Source organism: Salmo trutta, chromosome 29, assembly GCF_901001165.1.
Source record: "Salmo trutta chromosome 29, fSalTru1.1, whole genome shotgun sequence".
In the NCBI taxonomy this organism is placed as follows: domain Eukaryota; kingdom Metazoa; phylum Chordata; class Actinopteri; order Salmoniformes; family Salmonidae; genus Salmo; species Salmo trutta.
Window position 1 is genome coordinate 19,936,484 of NC_042985.1, and position 21,707 is coordinate 19,958,190.

The 21,707-nt window shown below is 42.6% G+C and overlaps 1 protein-coding gene across 3 annotated transcripts in view; it reads right to left on the minus strand.

The window, feature by feature from the left end:
* The window catches only part of LOC115167083 (tubby protein-like), a 115,897-nt gene that overhangs the window by 35,159 nt on the left and 59,031 nt on the right, over nucleotides 1-21,707 (minus strand). For 2 of the 3 annotated variants that reach the window (XM_029721158.1, XM_029721155.1), the window contains exon 2: nucleotides 1,997-2,048. In XM_029721158.1, the coding sequence (XP_029577018.1) occupies nucleotides 1,997-2,048 (52 nt within the window). Of the gene's footprint in view, nucleotides 1-1,996; nucleotides 2,049-19,713; nucleotides 20,116-21,707 lie in introns of those variants that run through there. The other variant, XM_029721157.1, reaches the window with a different exon arrangement.

Consider the following 21,707-nt stretch of genomic DNA (forward strand, 5'->3'; position numbering starts at 1 on the left):
CGGAAGAATGATGTCGGATGACATAACTTGCACATCATATAGGTGAGAGAGTTTTGCAATGTTCATTAAAACCACTCCCATGTTTATCAGATCACTTAACAATTAGTATCTCCAACCATTTCCTGACTTTTAATCCTCTGAAAGTATTGCAGATTGATTTGTGTAAGCAGTGTGGAGTAGTGTTATCTTAAATGCTTGAAAGTCTCTGCTGATTTGGTTTATGTTAATGTAGTACCGTAAACCCTAATCCTCTGTCGATCCTTTTAATCCACTACGATTAGCCTCAGATCATCATTTGGAAAATAATCTCCTGCAATTTGTTCCTACATTACATTTCAGGAAATGTAATAAATGTAATGTGTAAGGAGAGGTTGCTGATGTAACCCAGTATCTTAATGGAATTACACAGGGCTGATGAAAATGTTAATCAATGAGTCTCTTGAGTGTGTCTGTCACGGTTGTCGAAAGGAGGAGCGGACCAAAGTGCAGCGTGTGTGTCGTTCCACATTTTATTTACACTGTGAAACTATGCAATACATAAATAAACTGAATAACAAAAACAACAAACCGTGACGCAGAGGTGAAACATACACTGACTCAAAGATAATCTCCCACAAACCAAGGTGGAAAAAAAACCTACTTAAGTATGATCTCCAATTAGAGACAACAAGGACCAGCTGCCTCTAATTGGAGATCATCCCAAACAAAACCCCAACATAGAAATGCAAAACTAGAACATGAACATAGAAATAGAAAACATAGAAAAACACCCCCCGTCACACCCTGACCTACTCTACCATAGAAAATAACATCTTACTATGGTCAGGACGTGACAGTGTCACTGCTGTCGACGCCATTTTCTACGCTGGTCAGGTCTGAGACATCACTTTGCTAAACATCTTTATCATATATCATGGACAGCAAAACAGCACACAAGTGACAAAGGCTGATTGGCATAATACACTTCTGATAGCGCATTATTACACATTATGCACTGGGTGGTTTGAGCCCTGAATGCTGATTGACTGAAAGCCATAGTATATCAGACCCTATACCACGGGTATGAAAAAAATATTGTTTACTGTTCTAATTACGTTGGTAACCAGTTTATAATAGCAATAAGGCACCTCGGGGGTTTGTGGTATATGGCCAATATACCACAGCTAATAGCTGTATACCACACCTCCTCTGGCCTTATTGCTTAAGTATAACACTGATCTCCTTAAAAAACAATTAGCCAGATTAGCTGGCTTTGATCCCTGCCTAATGTTTAAAAAATATATATATTTCACCATTATTTAACCAGGTAGGCCAGTTGAGAACAAGTTCTCATTTACAACTGCGACCTGGCCAAGATAAAGCAAACCCGTGCGACAAAAACAACAACCCAGAGTTACACACAAACAAACGTATAGTCAATAACACAATAGAAAAATCTATGTACAGTGTGTGCAAATGTAGAAGAGTAGGGAGTTAAGGCAATAAATAGGCCATCGAGGCGAAATAATTACAATTTAGCATTAACACTGGAGTGATAGATGTGCAGATGATGATGTGTAAGTAGAGATACTGGGGTGCAAAAGAGCAAGAGGATAAGTAACAATATGGGGATGAGGTAGTTGGGTGTGCTATTTACAGATGGGCTGTGTACAGGTACAGTGATCGGTAAGCTGCTCTGACAGCTGATGCTTAAAGTTAGAGTGGGAGATATAAGACTCCAGCTTCAGTGATTTTTGCAATTCGTTCCAGTCATTGGGAGCAGAGAACTGGAAAGAAATGAATAATCAGAGAGAGATGGAATTATTTTCTACCATGAAAATCAGGTGAACTTTCTAGTTCACAGAAATTTAGCAATTATTGTGCAACCCTGCTGTAGAGTATATTTTTCCTCACACTACAGTCTCCTCTACCAGCCAAGAAACAACAGAGGAGGTTCATATCAATAAGTGGCTGAGCTGCTCTACTCTGGTACAGTACAGGGACATGGGAGACTTACCTGTCTGTCTAGCTTCTGTTGGCGGAGGTTGCTGCCCTCATCGTCCAAGGTACTGCAGAGAGCAAGAGAGAAACAGAGAGAGAGAGTGAGAGAAACAGAGAGAGAGAGAGAGTGAGAGAAACAGAGAGAGCGAGAGAGCGAGAGAGCGAGAGAGCGAGAGAACGAGAGAAAGAGAGAGAGAGAGACAGAGAGAGAGAAACAGAGAGAGAGAAAGAGAGAGAGAGAAACAGAGAGAGAGAAAGAGAGAGACAGGGTTAAAACAAAGGCTCTTTCCATTTCTTTGACATTCTACAGAACAGACACACACTCCAGATAGGAAAAACATGAGTTTCCTCTCCTGTTTGATACACTGCGAGAACCACTTGGAAATTATGGGAAAAGGTGATACATTAATCTCTCTCATGAAGCTTTCCTGTGAAGCAGAAAACAACAGGTGATCTCTTGAAAATGCAGTGTCTGTCACTGGAGGAGACGCAGGAGTTATTGGGAGTGACATGTCATGTAGCCTATGGAGCGACACATAACTGTTACGATTACATTACAAAACGTGTAGAATGACATCATACAGAAATCAGTCAAAACAGCATGTATATGAAGTACTAGGGAAAATTCAAATCATAATCGCAATTGGAAATTGATCTAACGTCTTTATCCTGTGTGATCGGACTATAAAGGCAATGGTAACGCTCTGTCTCAGCCAGTCGCCATCTTTCCCATCCCTCCCACCCGCAAACACACACAACCTCTAAATCAGCAATGACACACTCCCTGATTGCCCATTCACTCTGTGTTGCTTGGCATTGCCCAGACCATTTAAACGAAAGGGTTCTTCATTAAAGATAATAAGAGGAAGGGGAACAGTGCTTCCTTCAGTTGGGGGGGGTGGGGGGGGTGGGGGGGTTCAATAATATATGTGTTTGTGGTTAGTATGTGTGTTTGTGGTTAGTGTGTGTGTGTGTGTGCCACATCTCCCTTTCTGAAACACACATAGAAAAACACTCACTAGCGACAGTCAGCAATCAAGTGTGTGAATGTGTTTCAGACAGGTAGATAATGACATAAACAGAGCTGTTAAAATGAGGGTCAACTACCGCATTACAATAGAGAAGATATGTTAATTGGTCTGGATCAGTGGTAAGCTAGAATGTGCATTAGACACCTCCACTCTTCTTGCCCCCACCCACCCCCATTGATGTCAATAACAACGTAGTCTGAATAGTACCCATTGACCCCCCCCCCCCAACAATCATGTATTAATGCTGTCCCTATTGGAAACACAGTGCTGGTGAAGTGCCTAGTGAGTGTTTTATGTGTTTTACCTGCAGTGCGGAGGGATGTCTTAGCAGATATTCTATTTTGATGTTCCCTCCACAGAATAGAGTTAGAATGTTGTGCTGTCTACCAGCATCACATGAATAATCAATGAGGGTTGTCGCCGTAAAGAAAACAATTAGCTCAAATGCCTTACATTACGTTTTACATAATAAAACAGGGACATATTTTTCACTGATACACTCTTGACTAATAAAGTCAATATGATACAGGTTTTCAATGGCATTTCTCTGAAATTATGCCAATTACACAATTTCTGTTGCCAAGTCCTTGATGCAATTTATGCTGTTTTTTCCTTCGTTTAAATATCGAACATTTTCATAGAAATTGGTGATGTATGATTGTTGTGCAAGCACTTGCACTATATTCAAGAAGCCTGTGTGTGTACAGTATGCGTATACATGTCTCTTAGTATGCACAATACAGTACGTGGCCCACATTTAAAGTTTGTGTACTTTAAAGTGTTAGGCACTTTTTACAGTAGGTAGATATGTAATTGTTAGCTTCTGTGCACAGTAGGAACAGTATAGATAGCCTGGCATCCCTCCCTGGCAGTGCTGTGTGTAGTGCTATGTGTGTTTGGCTGTGACCTGCCGGAGCCAGAGTGAGTCTGATAGTCTGGGCTGGCTCAGAGCTGGCTCACATGGGATTAAACGAGAGGCCACAGAGGTGCAGCTGAGTCCCCGGGTCGCCACCAGGCCCCATACATACATTTTTCATGGAAGGCACCAGGAAGGCTCCATCTGATGGGAGTAACTGCTTATCGCTCTGAGAAACCATCCATGAAGGGCTGGCCAAGCCTCTAAGTTGAGAGGAACACCCGCTCTCTGCCTGTTCCCCCCTCAGCTCCCCTCCCATATCAACCTCCCACAGGTAAGCAATGTGATTCCGTGGCAGTGCCAGAGCATGTCAGTGTAGTGTGTTGTTTAAGGGCTCTTGTCCCTGAGGACAGTTATTGAAGAGGACACTGCGTCACCTAATATGTCATCCTGTCTATTACCTTTAACACCTAGGCCTACAACATCAATATTGCCTTTACTATCTACATTACTAATGTCACTGACTAGTGCCATATCACTCTTATCATCGTAATCACATCTTAATATAGCATATAGTTCTCTTCACAAAGTCATTTGTCATAGAGCACTTAACGATGAACACGCTTAACAAGAAACTATACCGAAAAAAGTTAAAATACAAAAGCTAATTTCATTTAATTTTCAATTATTATTTTCTATGAGGATATTTTATTTAATGAAAGGAACTTATTAGTTCCCTAGATTGACTGAAATGATAACAGATATTTTGAACAAATGTTCCTGGTAGGCTCATATTGAACCAATCATTATGGTTGCTCTTCCTCTCAGATGAATAAAGCCTCTAATAAGTGGGTTTAGAAACCCTAGACCCTGCCAAATACAACTCCAGGACACTCAAGCGTGTGTGTTTAATATTGGTGTGTGTCTGTGTGCGCGCATTCTTAGAAGCAGCAACATGAGTACGTGTACGTACACACAGATCTATCACTACCTTTATTGCTCCATTATAGGAGGCCAGCTCTCTTGACGCAATCTCTCAATGAGATTCATGGCAAGACAGCTCCGTAACTTATAGCAACGAGGGGCCAATAGGAGCAGAGGAAGCCGTGCAACCATGGCAATGGAGCTTCTCTTGGAGGCAACAGCAGCAGCAGTAGCAACAGCAGCAGTAGTAATGCCATCGAGAGCAGACAAAAGTCTTTATTTCACCCCAAAAAAAGCTAACTGATAAATAACACTGACATTATTAACAATTCGGGGTAGATTGTGACTCGAGAATGCCGATAATCAGAAGAATGCATTACCAATGTATGGGGAGAGACATGCAGGGGTCACACAGAGTTTAAGGTTATAAAAAAAAGTGGGTCAATAAATACACTACAAAGACAGGTCCAAAATATTTTCACATGAATAACCAGTCATAACTACTACAGTTATTATAAAGCACTAAGAGATACAGTGAGGCTGTCATCATTATTGAAAGACAAAACCAAAGAAACATCAATTAGATCCTACCACACACCAATGACCTACGCTAAGCCCTGCCCCCCTTGGTTACTGTTGCAACCTCAGACAACATTTTCCAGGGAAGCCCAATTCCCCCTTCTAACCACTGGTGAAATCCCCTAACAATGATCTCAAACTGTGTTTTTTGTAACAGTATTTTTTATTGGAGTTTCACAATTTTCACCCATATTAAGAGATACAACAACAAAGACAAGGCAAAAGAAACAGCACTCGCTTACACATATCCGTATGTATGCACGCACGTACACACACACCCACCGTTTCCCTCTCCCCGCTTCTCTCACCCCATCCCACCCATTGCATCCCTCAATACATACATTTTAAACAAACAGAAACAGAAAAAAAAAATAACAATAAAGACATAATAAATAAATAAAATAAAATGCTCAGTTTAAACCAAGAAGTTGAGTTCCTCACACGGACCGTACAGTGTAATTCTGGAATACATCGATCACCATTCTAAGAGAATCCTTGCAGCATAATAGCTGATACTTCAGGTTCTAGGTAATTTAGGTAAGGTTCCCATACTTTGTAGAACTGATCTGTCTTAGAGTGCAATGTACATGTCAGATATTCCAGCGGGACCCATTCAAATAGTATCTTATGCCAATCTTTAATAGAGGGAACCTTATCACTAATCCACTGTAAAAGTATGTTTTTTCTCGCTGCGAAGGTGAGGATGTTGTAAAGCCTCCTCTTACCCACAGAAGTTACATGCCTACTAGGGAGACCTAACAGTAGAGAAACTGGGTCCAATTCTAGATCGACCCCTAGGATCTTTTCAATCTCTTGCAGAACACCAGACCAGTATCTTTGTATTTTGGGACATGACCATAAACAATGTGTTAGGGTGCCTGTATCAGTTTTACATTTGAGACACTGAGGAGAGGAGGAAGCGGGGCTAAATGCATGTCTGCGATTTGGGGATATATGCAATCTGTGTATTATTCTTAATTGAATTGCTCTAGTACGATTACATATAGATATTGTTTTTGCATATTTCCAAATGTCCTCCCACATCTCTTCGTCAATGGTAACAGACAGTTCTTTCTCCCACACTTGTTTCACTCTCTGTGTGTCGACAGCGGAAAAGGACCTTAAAGCATCATAAAACAGACTTACAGACATTTTCCTTTGTGGGGAAAAAAGCATTCTTTCAATGACAGACATATCAGGGTTACCAATTAAGGTGGTGCTCTTCAGAATATAGTGTCTTACTTGTAGGAAACGGAAAAAGTCCTGCTTTGGGAGTTGATATTTCTCGACCATCTGCTCAAATGACAATAAAATCTTATCCGCAAATAAGTCATTTAGTCTGCGTATGCCCTTATTAAGCCAAACGTTAAAGCCAGCATCCAGCAATCCTGGGACAAAATCTGGGTTGTTGAGAATTGGGGTAAGAGCAGAGGTTAGTTTGGACCTTCCCAGGAAACGTTGAACTGACCTCCATACTTTGAGTGTGTTAAGTGTAATGGGGTTGTTACAGCGATCTTTTACAGACTTGAAACTTGTGAGAAACAAAAGGTCCTGTAAAGGGTAGTTTGAAAGAGAAGTCTCAATGTCTAACCAAATAGAGGAGTCATCATTTGTGATCCAGTCTGAGATATAACATAGGTGGGCACACCACTGATAGAGCCTGATATTGGGTAGATCCAAGCCACCCATAGAATTTGGCAGCTGCAATATTGCCATCTTAAGTCTTGGCTTGCGTTTACTCCATATAAAGGAACTTAGCCATCCATTTACATCCTTTATTACCTTATTGGAGAGTAATACTGGGATCATTTGGATTGGGTAAAGTAGCCTAGGTAAAATGTTCATTTTCAAGAGGGATATTCTACCCAACCATGAAATCGGAAGAGAGTTCCAGCGCTCCAGATCCTGTCTTATTGTGTCAAACAAGGGAACAAAATTGGCTTTGTACATTTGTTGGAATTTAGGAGTTACAAATATACCCAGATACGTAAAACCTGAGGGAGACCATTTAAAAGGGAAGGGGGGAGAAGTGTTAGGTACAGAGTGAAGGTTACCAAGTGGCATAGCCTCTGATTTAGTTAGGTTAATCTTGTAGCCTGAGAATTCGCTGAATAACTCAATAGTGTTAATCAGAGATGTGATTGAAGTCTCGGGATTAGAAATAAATATCAGGACATCATCAGCATACAAGCTTATTTTATGGTGAACATCACCAATGAGCAGCCCCTGTATAGCAGGCGTTACCCTGATGGCCTCGGCCAGTGGTTCCATAACAAGTGCAAATAGGAGGGGGGACAGAGGACAGCCCTGTCTGGTACCTCTGTGTATAGAGAAGCTATTTGACCGTAGTCCATTAGTAAGGACAGCAGCCTGAGGATCATCATATAAAACTTTCACCCATTTTATAAAGTTGTCCCCCAGACCAAATTTATTTAGAGCAAAGAATAGGTAAGACCACTCCACACGATCAAATGCTTTCTCAGCATCTAGGGAGAGCACAAGACCATCCATAGCACTTTGTTGGTAGACTTCAATTACATTAAGGAGCCGTCTGACATTGTTACATGACCTACGTCCCTTAATGAAGCCAGTTTGGTCTCCTTTCACAATTAGTGGCAGTGAGTCCTCTAATCTTGTGGCTAGGATTTTAGAAAGCAATTTTCTATCCACATTCAGAAGGGAAATTGGTCTGTACGAGGAACAAGACTCCGGACATTTTCCCTTTTTGAGAATAAGTGATATGTTGGCTTCTCGCAGCGTTTGGGGGAGCTGGTCATTTGAAAATGAGTGGTTAATCAAACTGTGTTTTTAATACCCAATGAAATTAAACACAGACTACTACCCTTTACTAACCAGGAAACTCTGGTATGTTGTGGTAGATTGTCATTACAATTGCTTCATGGGAACCTGATAAAATTATGTTTATAACGTGGCTAGCCACTGAATGGCTCTGAATTAAAGAGATTCTCCGGTACACTAGTATATTTTTAGCCAGTAGTTCACGAGCAGTGGCGACACCTTCACCCCAAAAAAGAAAAAAATGTATTACTAAACTCAGCAAAAAAAAGAAACGTCCTCTCACTGTCAACTACGTTTATTTTCAGCAAACTTAACATGTGTAAATATTTGTATGAACATAACAAGATTCAACAACTGAGACATAACCTGAACACGTTCCACAGACATGTGACTATCGGAAATGGAATAATGTGTCCCTGAACAAAGGGGGGGTCAAAATCAAAAGTAACAGTCAGTATCTGGTGTGGCCACCAGCTGCATTAAGTACTGCAGTGCATCTCCTCCTCATGGACTGTACCAGATTTGCCAGTTCTTGCTGTGAAATGTTACCCCATTCTTCCACCAAGGCACCTGCAAGTTCCCGGACATTTCTGGGGGGGAATGGCCATAGCCCTCACCTTCTGATCCAACAGGTCCCAGACGTGCTCAATGGGATTGAGATCCGGGGTCTTCACTGGCCATGGCAGAACACTGACATTTCTGTATTGCAGGAAATCACGCACAGAACGAGCAGTATGGCTGGTGGCATTGTCATGCTGGAGGGTCATGTCAGGATGAGCCTGCAGGAAAGGTACCACATGAGGGAGGAGGAGGTCTTCCCTGTAACGCACAGCGTTGAGATTGCCTGCAATGAAAACAAGCTCAGTCCGATGATGCTGTGACACACTGCCCTAGACCACGAGGGACACTCCACCTCCAAATCGATCCCGCTCCAGAGTACAGGCCTCGGTGTAACGCTCATTTTTTCGACAATAAACGCGAATCCGACCATCACCCCTGGTGAGACAAGACTGCGACTCGTCAGTGAAGAGCCCTTTTTGCCAGTCCTGTCTGGTCCAGTGATGGTGGGTTTGTTCCCATATGCGACGTTGTTGCCAGTGATGTCTGGTGAGGATCTGCCTTACATCAGGCCTACAAGCCCCCAGTCCAGCCTCTCTCAGCCTATTGCGAACAGTCTGAGCACTGATGGAGGAATTGTGCGTTCCTGGTGTAACTCAGGCAGTTGTTGTTGCCATCCTGTACCTGTCCCGCAGGTGTGATGTTTCAATGTACCGATCCTGTGCAGGTGTTGTTACACGCGGACTGCCACTGAGAGGATGCTCAGCTGTCCGTCCTGTCTCCCTGTAGTGCTGTCTTAGGCGTCTCACAGTACGGACATTGCAATTTATTGCCCTGGCCACATCTGCAGTCCTCATGCCTCCTTGCAGCGTGCCTAAGGCACATTCACGCAGATTTTTTTGTGTTTTTCAAAGTCAGTAGAAAGGCCTCTTCAGTGTCCTATGTTTTCATAACTATAACCTTAATTGCCTACTGTCTGTAAACTGTTAGTGTCTCAACGACCGTTCCACAGGTGCATGTTCATTAATTGTTTATGGTTCATTGAACAAGCATAGGAAACAGTGTTTAAACCCTTTACAATGAAGATCTGTGAAGTTATTTGGATTTTTACGAATTACCTTTGAAAGACAGGGTCCTGAAAAAGGGACTTTTCTTTTTTGCTGAGTTTATATATACACACACACTACATGGAGACAGGAAGGACAGCTGATCGTCCTCACAGTGGCAGAACACGTGTAACAACACCTGCACAGGATCGGTACATCCGAACATCACACCTGCGGGACAGGTACAGGATGGCAACAAACACTGCCTGAGTTAAGCATGGAACGCACAATCCCTCCATCAGTGCTCAGACTGTCCGCAATAGGCTGAGAGAGGCTGGACTGAGGGCTTGAGGACAATGACTTACATCAGGCCTACACCAGACATCACCGGCAACAACGTTGACTACAGGCACAAACCCTCCGTCGCTGGACCAGACAGGACTGGCAAAAAGGGCTCTTCACTGACGAGTCGCGGTCTTGTCTCACCAGGGGCGACGGTCGGATTCACGTTTATCGTAGATGGAATGAGCGTTACACCGAGGCCTGTACTCTGGAGTGGGATTGATTTGGAGGTGGAAGGTCCGTCATGGTCTGGGGCGGTGTGTCACAGCATCATCGGACTGAGCTTGTTGTCATTGCAGGCAATCTCAACGCTGTGCGTTACAGAGAAGACATCCTTCTCCTTCATGTGGTACCCTTCCTGCAGGCTCATCCTGACATTACCATCCAGCATGACAATGCCACCAGCCATGCTACTCGTTCTGTACGTGATTTCCTGCAAGACAGGAATGTCAGTGTTCTGCCATGGCCAGCGAAGAGCCCGGATCTCAATCCCGTTGAGCACGTCTGGGACCTGTTGGATCGGAGGGTGAGGGCTATGGCCATTCCCACCAGAAATGTCCGGGAACTTGCAGGTGCCTTGGTGGAAGAGTAACGTAACATCTCACAGCAAGAACTGGCAAATCTGGTGCAGTTCATGAGGAGGGGATGCACTGCAGAACTTAATGCAGCTGGTGGCCACACCACACTGTTACTTTTGACTTTGACCCCCCCCCCCGTTCAGGGACACATTATTCCATTTCTGTCAGTCACATGTCCTGCAGCACTAATTGCAAAAAGTTCTGGGACACTGTAAAGTCCCAGGAGAATAAGAATACCTCCTTCCAGCTGCCCACTGCACTGAGACTAGGAAACACTGTCACCACTGATAAATCCACAATAATTGAGAATTTCAAGAAGCATTTCTCTACTGCTGGCCATGCATTCCACCTGGCTACCCCATCCCCAGCCAACAGCTCTGCACCCCCTGCAGCAACTGGCCTAAGCCCCCCCGCCCCGCTTCTCCTTCACCCAAATCCAGACAGCTGATGTTCTGAAAGAGCTGCAAAATCTGGATCCCTACAAATCGGCTGGGCTAGATAATCTGGACACTCTCTTCCTAAAATTATCCGCCGCTATTGTTGCAACCCCTATTACTAGTCTGTTCAACCTCTCTTTCGTATCGTCTGAGATTCCTAAAGATTGGAAAGCAGCCACAGTCATCCCCCTCTTCAAAGGGGGAGACACTCTAGACCCAAACTGCTACAGACCTATATCCATCCTGCCTTTCTAAAGTCTTCGAAAGCCAAGTGAACAAACAGATCACCAACAATTTTGAATCCCATCGTACCTTCTCCGCTATGCAATCTGGTTTCTGAGCTGGTCACGGGTGCACCTCAGCCACGCTCAAGATCCTAAACGATATCATAACCACCATCGATAAAAGACAGTACTGTGCAGCAGTCTTCATCGACCTGGCCAAGGCTTTCGACTCTGTCAATCACCATGTTCTTATCGGCAGACTCAACAGCCTTGGTTTCTCTAATGACTGCCTCGCCTGGTTCACTAACTACTTTTCAGAGAGTTCAGTGAGTCAAATCGGAGGGCCTGTTGTCCGGAACTCTGGCAGTCTCTGGGGGTGCCACAGGGTTCAATTCTCGGGGCGACTCTTTTCTCTTTATATATCAATGATGTCGCTCTTGCTGCGGGTGATTCTTTGATCCACCTCTACACAGACGACATCATTCTGTATACATCTGGCCCTTCTTTGGACACTGTGTTAACAAACCTCTAAACGAGCCTCAACGCCGTACAACACATCCTCCCGTGGCCTCCAACTGCTCTTAAATGCTAGTAAAACTAAATGCATGCTCTTCAACCGATCGATGCCCGCAACCGCCTGCCCGACTAGCATCACTACTCTGGACGGTTCTGACTTAGAATATGTGGACAACTATAAATACCTAGGTGTCTGGCTAGACTGTAAACTCTCCTTCCAGACTCACATTAAGCATCTCCAATCCAAAATTAAATCTAGAATCGGCTTCCTATTTCGCAACAAAGCCTCCTTCACTCATGCTGCCAAACATACCCTCGTAAAACTGACTATCCTATCAATCCTTGATTTCGGCGATGTGATTTACAAAATAGCCTCCAACACTCTACTCAGCAAATTAGATGTGGTCTATCACAGTGCCATCCGTTTTGTCACCAAAGCCCCATATACTACCCACCACTGTGACCTGTATGCTCTCGTTGGCTGGTCCTCGCTACATATTCGTCGCCCAACCCACTGGCTCCAGGTCATCTATAACTCCTTGCTAGGTAAAGCTCCGCCTTATCTCAGCTCATTGGTCACCATAGCAAGACCCGCCCGTAGCACACGCTCCAGCAGGTATATTTCACTGGTCATCCCCAAAGCCAACACCTCCTTTGGCTGCCTTTCCTTCCAGTTATCTGCTGCCAATGACTGGAACGAATTGCAAAAATCACTGAAGCTGGAGACATATCTCCCTCACTAACTTTAAGCGTCAGCTGTCAGAGCAGCTTACCGATCGCTGCAGCTGTACCCAGCCCATTTGTAAATAGTCCATCCATGCAACCAACGTCCTACCTCATCCCCATATTTGTTTTAGTTTTTCTGCTCTTTTGCACACCAGTATTTCTACCCGTATTTCTACTTGGACATCCTCATCTGCACATATCACTCCGGTGTAAATTGCTAAATTGTAATTACTTCGCCACTGTTGGCCTATTTATTGCCTTACCTCCGTACTTCATTTACACACACTGTATACAGATTTTTTTATTGTGTTATTGACTGTACGATTGTTTATCCCATGTGTAACTCTGTTGTTTTTGTCACACTGCTTTTCTTTATCTTGGCCAGGTCTCAGTTGTAAATGAGAACTTGTTCCCAACTGGCCTACCTGGTTAAATAAAGGTGAAATTAAATAAAATGTCTGTGGAACTTGTTCAGTTTATGTCTCAGTTGTTGAATCTTGTTATGTTCATACAAATATTTACACATTTTAAGTTTGCTGAAAATAAACGCAGTTGACAGTGAGAGGATGTTTCTTTTTTTGCTGAGTTTATAGTAAAAGTTTATGAATAGATGTAAATTCAGAAGTTTTTCTCTAAATTGTAAAAGTATTTTGTGTTTTTTTCACCTTCCTCCAACCATCTCCTTCTTGATCTTACAAATTCCCCTTTTGCTCTCTCCTCATACATTCGGTCCATTACTAGTAGTAAAGAAAATAACTGACCCTTTCCTTCTTCATCAAGGTCCTCCATAGAGATTAGTGAAAGTATTTCCTTAACAAGTTTATCTTCACTCAATCTTGAAGTTCAGCAATTTCTTCACCGCTCTTCATGGATGTTTGTTTTATTTCATACTTCATTAATTCACAATATTTTCCATAAGACTTAAATAGTTGGGGTTTCCTCCCATTTTCTTGTATAATATCTTTGGCATCCATCTTGAAATGATCAACTTCCAACAGTCTACTATATAGTTTCCAATAACTCTGATTCGGTTTATTAACTTCAGATCCATTAATATTTAAAGATAAGAATATAACTTTATGATCAGTAGGAATTGATGGTTCAATGGATACCTTGACTACAGTATTATCTAATGAATTACAAATCAACCAGAAGTCAATTCTTGACTGTCTGGAAATGTCCTTGTTACTCCAAGGGAAGTCCTTTTTAAATCAGGATATTTAGATCTCCAAATATCGACTAATCCAAGACCAAGACATAGGTTATTAAACTCATATACAAACTCACATAAGATAATTTTGATATCCTGAAATATCTCTTCAAATTCTTAAAATAATATCCTATTGTTTTGTTTGTTGTTGGATCCATAAATATTCCCTAATAAAAACATTTCACTGTTGAAATTCACTGTTAAAATTAACCAACGTCCAGAGTCTTACTACTGATGCACCTGCTACAGCAACAGAGTGGTTGTTGCCATATGATAACCAGATATTGTTACCCCATTGATTTTTCCATAAAGCTAAATCGGAAGAACAAGCATGAGTCTCTTGTAGAAAGACCCGTTTGCAATACAGGAAAATAGCCGTACATTTGAGTAAATTACGAATACCCCTGACATTAATTGAACAAAGAGATAGACAAACTTCAACCAACAACCTTGTTATGCTAATATAAGCTTTTCCTAAGGATATGTAACTCAAAAGGATTTCCATCCCATTATTAACCTCTCCAATAAAAAAAACTAACAAATACTGGTCATAAAGTTACCAAAGCATTCTTACTCCCACAAGGTGGAGACACTGTGTAGACTTTACAATAAGCAGTTACTCACCCATAGTCAGTGTTTAGTTTACCAGTTCTCAAGTCAGCCTTTTCTCATTCAAGTGTTTGTGTAAATTTTTTATATTAAAAGCCTGCTTTTCACCTAGAAATTAGGCCGTTTTTAGGCCTACCAGTTCTGTCTGAGTTAGACTGACTCTCTTTCAAATGTTCTGATTTGGCTGCATTTCTTTCCCATCGATGATCACTCTTGCACCAACAAAAAAATGACGTTCTCTCTGCCTTTCGAGCTGCAGCCACCATCGACCACAGTTTCTCTCGTGTCACTTTGTCCGCTGAGGTCAGATCCTCAGTGAACCTCAATTGTTGCTTGATGAGGAACTCACAATTCTTCGCTCGCCTCCAGAGATGATCCCGTGTAGATCTGTTGGTGAATCGGATGATGGTTGTCCTCGGTCTCTTGTCTTGATCCTTGAGTCTTCCCAAACAATGAACGATGTCCACATTTTCCTGAAGTTTGGCTTTTGATTCGGGAGTGACAGCTCTACAGATGTCAACAACTCTGCATTTGATGTCCTCACCCGCCTGCTCTGGAATTCCATGGAGCCTCAGGTTCCACCTGCGCTGGCATCTCTCCGCCTCATTCACCTTTTGCTCGAGTTCAGCCACCTTCTTTTCATTTTCCTGGCAGATAACTTTCCCTTTCTGGAGCAGTCAATTGGAGGTGTACCTGTGGATGTATTTCAAGACCTACCTTCAAACTCAGTGCCTCTTTGCTTGACATCATGGGAAAATCAAAAGAAAATCAGACAAGACCTCAGAAAAAAAAAATTGTAGACCTCCACAAGTCTGGTTCCTCCTTGGGAGCAATTTTCCAAATGCCTGAAGGTACCACGTTCATCTGTACAAACAATAGTAGGCAAGTATAAACACCACGGGACCACGCACCCGTCATACCGCTCAGGAAGGAGACGCGTTCTGTCTCCTAGAGATGAATGTACTTGCAAAAAGTTCAAATCAATCCCAGAACAACAGCAAAGGACCTTGTGAAGATGCTGGAGGAAACAGGTACAAAAGTATCTATATCCACAGTAAAACGAGTCCTACATCGACATAACCTGAAAGGCCGCTCAGCAAGGAAGAAGCCACTGCTCCAAAACTGCCATAAAAAAGCCAGACTACGGTTTGCAACTGCATATGGGGACAAAGATTGTACTTTTTGGAGAAATGTCCTCTGGTCTGCTGAAACAAAAATGGAACTGTTTGGCCATAATGACAATCGTTATGTTTGGAGGAAAAAGGGGAGACTTCCATGCCGAAGAACACCATCCCAACCGTGAAGCACAGGGGTGAAATTAACCCAACTTATTGTGGGAAGCTTGTGGAAGGCTACCCGAAATGTTTAAATAGTTTGAGGCATTGCTACCAAATACTAATTGAGTGTATGTAAACTTCTGACCCACTGGGAATGCGATGAAAGAAATAAAAACTGAAATAAATCACTCTCTCTACTATTACTCTGACATTTCACATTCATAAAATAAAAGTGGTGATCCTAACTGACCTAAGACAGGGAATTTTTACTAGGATTAAATGTCAGGAATTGTGAAAAACTGAGTTTAAATGTATTTGGCTAAGGTGTATGTAAACTTCCGACTTCACCTGTACATACATATGTACATACCAGTGGAGGCTGCTGCGGGAAGGACGGCTCATAATAATGGCAGGAATGGGGTGTAATGTAGTGAATGGAAAACCATGTGTTTTATACCATTCCATGCACTCCATTACTGTAGGAGAGCCATCCTCCCCTCAGCAGCCTCCACTTATTCAAACACACTCTACATTTAGACTCATCATTTGCTGCTGCTATACTGTTCTTTATTGTACTCGTATTATCTATCCTGATGCCTAGTCACTTTACCCTGCCTTCATGTACATACAGTGCCTTGTGAAAGTATTCACCCCCATTGGCATTTTTCCTATTTTGTTGCCTTACTACCTGGAATTAAAATAGATTTTTGGGGGTTGGTATTATTTGATTTACACAACATGCCTACCACTTTGAAGATGCAAAATATGTTTTGTGAAACAAACAAGAAATGAAACAAAAAAACAGAAAACTTGAGTGTGCATAACTATTCACCCCCCAAAGTCAATACTTTGTAGAGCCACCTTTTGCAGCAATTATAGCCGCAAGTCTCTTAGGCTATGTCTCTATAAGCTTGGCACATCTAGCCACTGGGTTTTTTGCCCATTCTTCAAGACAAAACTGCTCCAGCTCCTTCAAGTTGGATGGGTTCCTGCTGGTGTACAGCAATCATTAAGTCATACCACATATTCTCAATTGGATTGAGGTCTGGGCTTTGACTAGGCCATTCCAAGACAATTAAATGTTTCCCCTTAAACCACTCGAGTGTTGCTTTAGCAGTATTTGTCCTGCTGGAAGGTGAACCTCCGTCCCAGTCGCAAATCTCTGGAAGAATTTCCCTGTATTTAGCACCATCCACCATTCCTTCAATTCTGACCAGTTTCCCAGTCCCTGCCAATGAAAAACATCCCCACAGCATGATGCTGCCACCACCATGCTTCACTGTGGGGATAGTGTTCTTGGGGTGATGAGAGGTGTTGGGTTTGTGCCAGACATAGCGTTTTCCTTGATTGCTAAAAAGTACCTTCTTCCATATGTTTAGGGAGTCTCCCACATGCCTTTTGGCGAACACCAAACGTGTTTGCTTATTTTTTTCTTTAAGTAATGGCTTTTTTCTGGCCACTCTTCTGTAAAGCCCAGCTCTGTGGAGTGTACGGCTTAAAGGGGTCCTATGGACAAATACTCCAATCTCCGCTGTGGAGCTTTGCAGCTCCTTCAGGGTTATCTTGGTCTCTTTGTTGCCTCTGATTAATGCCCTCCTTGCCTGGTCCGTGAGTTTTGGTGGGCGGCCCTCTCTTGGCAGGTTTGTTGTGGTGCCATATTCTTTCAGTTTTTTAATAATGGATTTAATGGTGCTCCGTGGGATGTTCAAAGTTTCAGATATTTTTTATAACCCAACCCTGATCTGTATTTCTACACAACTTTGTCCCTGACCTGTTTGGAGAGCTCATTGGTCTTCATGGTGCCCCTTGCTTACTGGTGTTGCAGACTCTGGGGCCTTTCAGAATAAGTGTATATATACTGAGATCATGTGACAGATCATGTGACACAGATTGCACACAGGTGGACTTTATTTAATAAATTATGTGACTTCTGAAGGTAATTGGTTGCACCAGATCTTATTTAGGGGCTTCATAGCAAAGGGGGTGAATACATATGCACACACCACTTTTCCATATTTTCTTTTTTGTTGCATTTTTTGAAACAAGTTCTTTTTTTCCATTTCACTTCACCAATTTGGACTATTTTGTGTATGTCCATTACATGAAATACAAATACAAATCTATTTAAATTAGAGGTTGTAATGCAACAAAATAGGAAAAAACGCCAAGGGGGTGAATACTTTTACAAGGCACTGTATCTACCTCAAATATCTCATACCGGTGCACCTGGCACCTACTACCATACCCCATTCAAAGGCACTTTAATATTTTGTCTTGCCCATTCACCCTCAATGACACACATAGAAAATTGAAACATGGATTGTGTAAGGGCTTAAAAATCCTTCTTTAACCTGTCTCCTTCCCTTCATCTACACTGATTGAAGTGGATTTAATAAGTGACATCAATAAGAGATCATAGCTTTCACCTGGATTCACCTGGTCAGTCTATGTCTTGGAAAGAGCAGGTGTTTTTAATGTTTTGTACACTCAGTGTAATTTAGGCTTGCCAAACAAAACTGCTCCATTTGCTATGCACATTGGCACATCCAGCCCAAAGCAGTCGGTTTAAAAATACTTAATAGTTGCCAAAGTTCCAGAGCAAGTCTTTAACTGTCAACATGCAGTCAAAGCTACTAGCTAACAACTTTTGGCAAGTATGGGTAGCTGCAGCCCAATATGGCGACCAGAGTAAAGGCGAGTTGGTGTGTCGAAAGTAGTGGGTGTATGGAAAGCAAATCAGCTAATTGGGCAGATTTGTTGCCACTCAAGACCATTTTGCATGGCTGATTGGACTGTACCACGTGTTGATAACCGCCGGCGGTAGCTAACCTGGCCATTTTCTTCTCTCACATGATTTTATATCAATTAGGATAGCAGCCTATATTGATAACTATCTAGATACATACATAATGTACATACAGTCTACTACTCAATGGGGAGGGCATGAACGGCAACACCAGGACACAGTGCCCTTTGCTCCCGCTTGACAAGCACTACTGTCCGGCAACAGCGTGTGAAGTAGCTAACTAGTAGCCAATATCAGGGTGACAGTCATAGGAAGCACACACATACAACGCATGAAGCAACAGTACAACCATCATCAATACATTTAATCAAAAATAAACAATCATCAGTTTTATAACTGAAAATGTTCAACTATTTGTATAAAACTTACAGTGAAATATGACTCAGGTTAATCCTCTGGCTTAAAAACAAAAGTCCAAACTATCGCGGTACGGTAGCTCAACATGCGGTAATTGTATGAAAAAAAAACTCACTACCAATCAAAACCGTCTAACCTATAGCAGAGCGCTTTCGACACACCCACTCCTTTCCACACGCCCACTACATTCCCTTCGACTCACCCACTCGCCCATACTCTGGACCCCATATTGGGATGCAGGTCACTTTTGGAGCTAAACTAGCTAGTGCTCTCATATCGTATCCTGATGTTGATTGCAGTTGGGAGTTGTATTAACAACATGGCTAACTTTGCTAGCTAACATACATTTAGAGAAAACAAGTTATATTAAGTGGCTAGCTAGTTAGCGTTAGCAATATTTTGTGGTCAATGAGACATAACTAACCAGCTGAGCAAGCAAACAAATCATTTCAGATTCGAAAAATACTCCATCAAGAGGCTCTGCATTTCAGGAATCATAGTAGCTAGTACTATCCCTTGTGCACTGATCAATTATTTAAACATTTAAACAATTTATATGTGAAAGAAAACTATTTTTCCTGTGAGCTTGACTGAGGTGTCAGACTCAAGGAGAGTTGCTATGCATTGGAGCACTGCGATTGGTTGCCCAAAATTCTGAGGCGGGTCTTAGCGAAGGGTCAATCGATGTCAACAATCTAAACTTCGAAGCACGCACCCAAGTGTTATCCTTAATTCTCTCTATCCTTAATAGTGCTGGAACATGCATAGCTATTCACACTTGTACACACAAACATCCACATACTCCCTTCTCTTATGGTCTGTGGAGTCTTGACTGGCACCCAGAGGACTGTACTGTACCTGTAGGGGATCCAGTCGGAAGAGTGCTTGGAGCTCATCTCTCTACCACTGACTGCTGATGTCCTCCGAGTGCTGGGCTGAGGGGGGGCCTGCGATAGCAGCCGAGCGAGGCAGAGGCAGCTGAGGTGTCTGGCGACAGCGATCACGGCGACAGAGCCCACGCAGCCAGCACATCCTCTGCACAGCCCTCTCAAAGTCCACCAGCCTCTGTCTGTCCCTGTGTTCCTCAGTCAGTACAGCCTATGGAGCACAGAGCCCAGCTCTGGGGCTGGAGATGACTACGATCCAGGCAGGAAGGCTTCTCAGACATGCACACGAGCAGCACACATAAAACAACCCCCTTCTCTCAGTCTCCTCTCCTTCATGTGCGCGTTCTCTCTGGTTCTCGTGCTCTCTTGCTCACACCCTGCTCTGCTCTCACTCCCGCTCTCAGTGCTCTCTCACTTCTCTCCTCCACCTCTCTATCGCTCTCTCTATCCCTCGCACTCTGGCTCTCTCACACTATCTCTCCGTGAGCATCAGTTAAGAGTGGGATCGAGCACCAAGCCGCAAAGCAGAGGAAACAGGTACCAGAGATTATCTTTTGTCTTGCTGCTTTAATGTTTCAGCCATAGTGTTCCAGTCCGGTCCACCCTCCCACACACACACACTCCTAGCTGCTAAAGCATGGACTCAGATGTGTTTTCTGAGACATGATTTATTCATTCTCTGAGAGTGAATGTCATTAACATATGATTGTACATAGCAGTTGTAATAGTCATTTAACATGCTCCGGACAAAGACACACGGTCTGTCTGTGATAATGACTGCCTCAGTCTCTCTCTCTCCCGCTCTCTCTCTCTCTCACACACACACACACACACACACACACACACACACACACCTGCTGGCCCCCATCCCACCCACCCCTGGTGTGATCTGATGGTTATTACTAAACATTAAATCAATCAAATATATTTCCCTTAAAACTGCTTATTGATGCAATTCCATGTTGGTTTAATCAGCAATCTGAAAAATGTATTTAAAAAAATGTAAATCAGATATGTTTAATAAACATTTAATTTCAAAATAGAATATATAAACTATTAATCTGGTCCACCAGCCTGCTCTCTCTGTCAAACCTATACTGAGTGTAGAACACCTGCCATTTCCATGACATAGACTGACCAGGTGAATATTCGGTTATATATGGTTAAAAAATGCCCTTCCGTATACTGTATTTTCACCACAACATCCCCAGGTTTTAACTGTATTTCATCATGGGGATGTTGTGCTCTTTCCTGCTCATCTCTATCACGGTCACATTCAGTCACTTTTATTTAGTGTACATTCAGTGAACCTGGCCATTGTTTCTAATATTCAGCACCGCTGACAGACATTTTGCTGAACCACTCAGCACACCATCTTAGGGATGTGTTATGCTGAGGCATGTGTAATGCTTGGGGAAACATGCATGTATTTTCCCCAACAAGGTCAGAGCGGTGCACATAAATTATGGCATGATATACTGTCATCTGCTTTCTTTTTCACTGCATATTATTCACGATAGTGCACAATGCTAGTCAAATAAATGTCACTGGAGTCATGTGACAGATTAACACGTCAGAGGCGGTGCAGGCAGTATTGAGGGCGCTTCAGCATTTTCTCTCAATTATTTACGGTATGCCTCAATGACAGGCATCACTGATCTGCAGGTTACTGTTCATTGGTACACTGGTGTATTGGGAAACACAGAACTGACAACACATCCAGGCTTCAGCAACAAATATAAAACGGAGGTAAATAACAGTCATGGTAAAATAAATTCAGTGAAATAAGCCGATCCAGAGAAATCCTGGGCCCTGGGGGAGTTAGGACCAGCATATTGTCAGTGAAATGCCTTTCTTGCAGCTCTAACCCCAACAATGCAGTAATCAACAGTGTAATACTAAAAATAACAGGGTAGAACAAAAACACACGAGATATAAAAATAAGAAGAACACGATAAATTACGT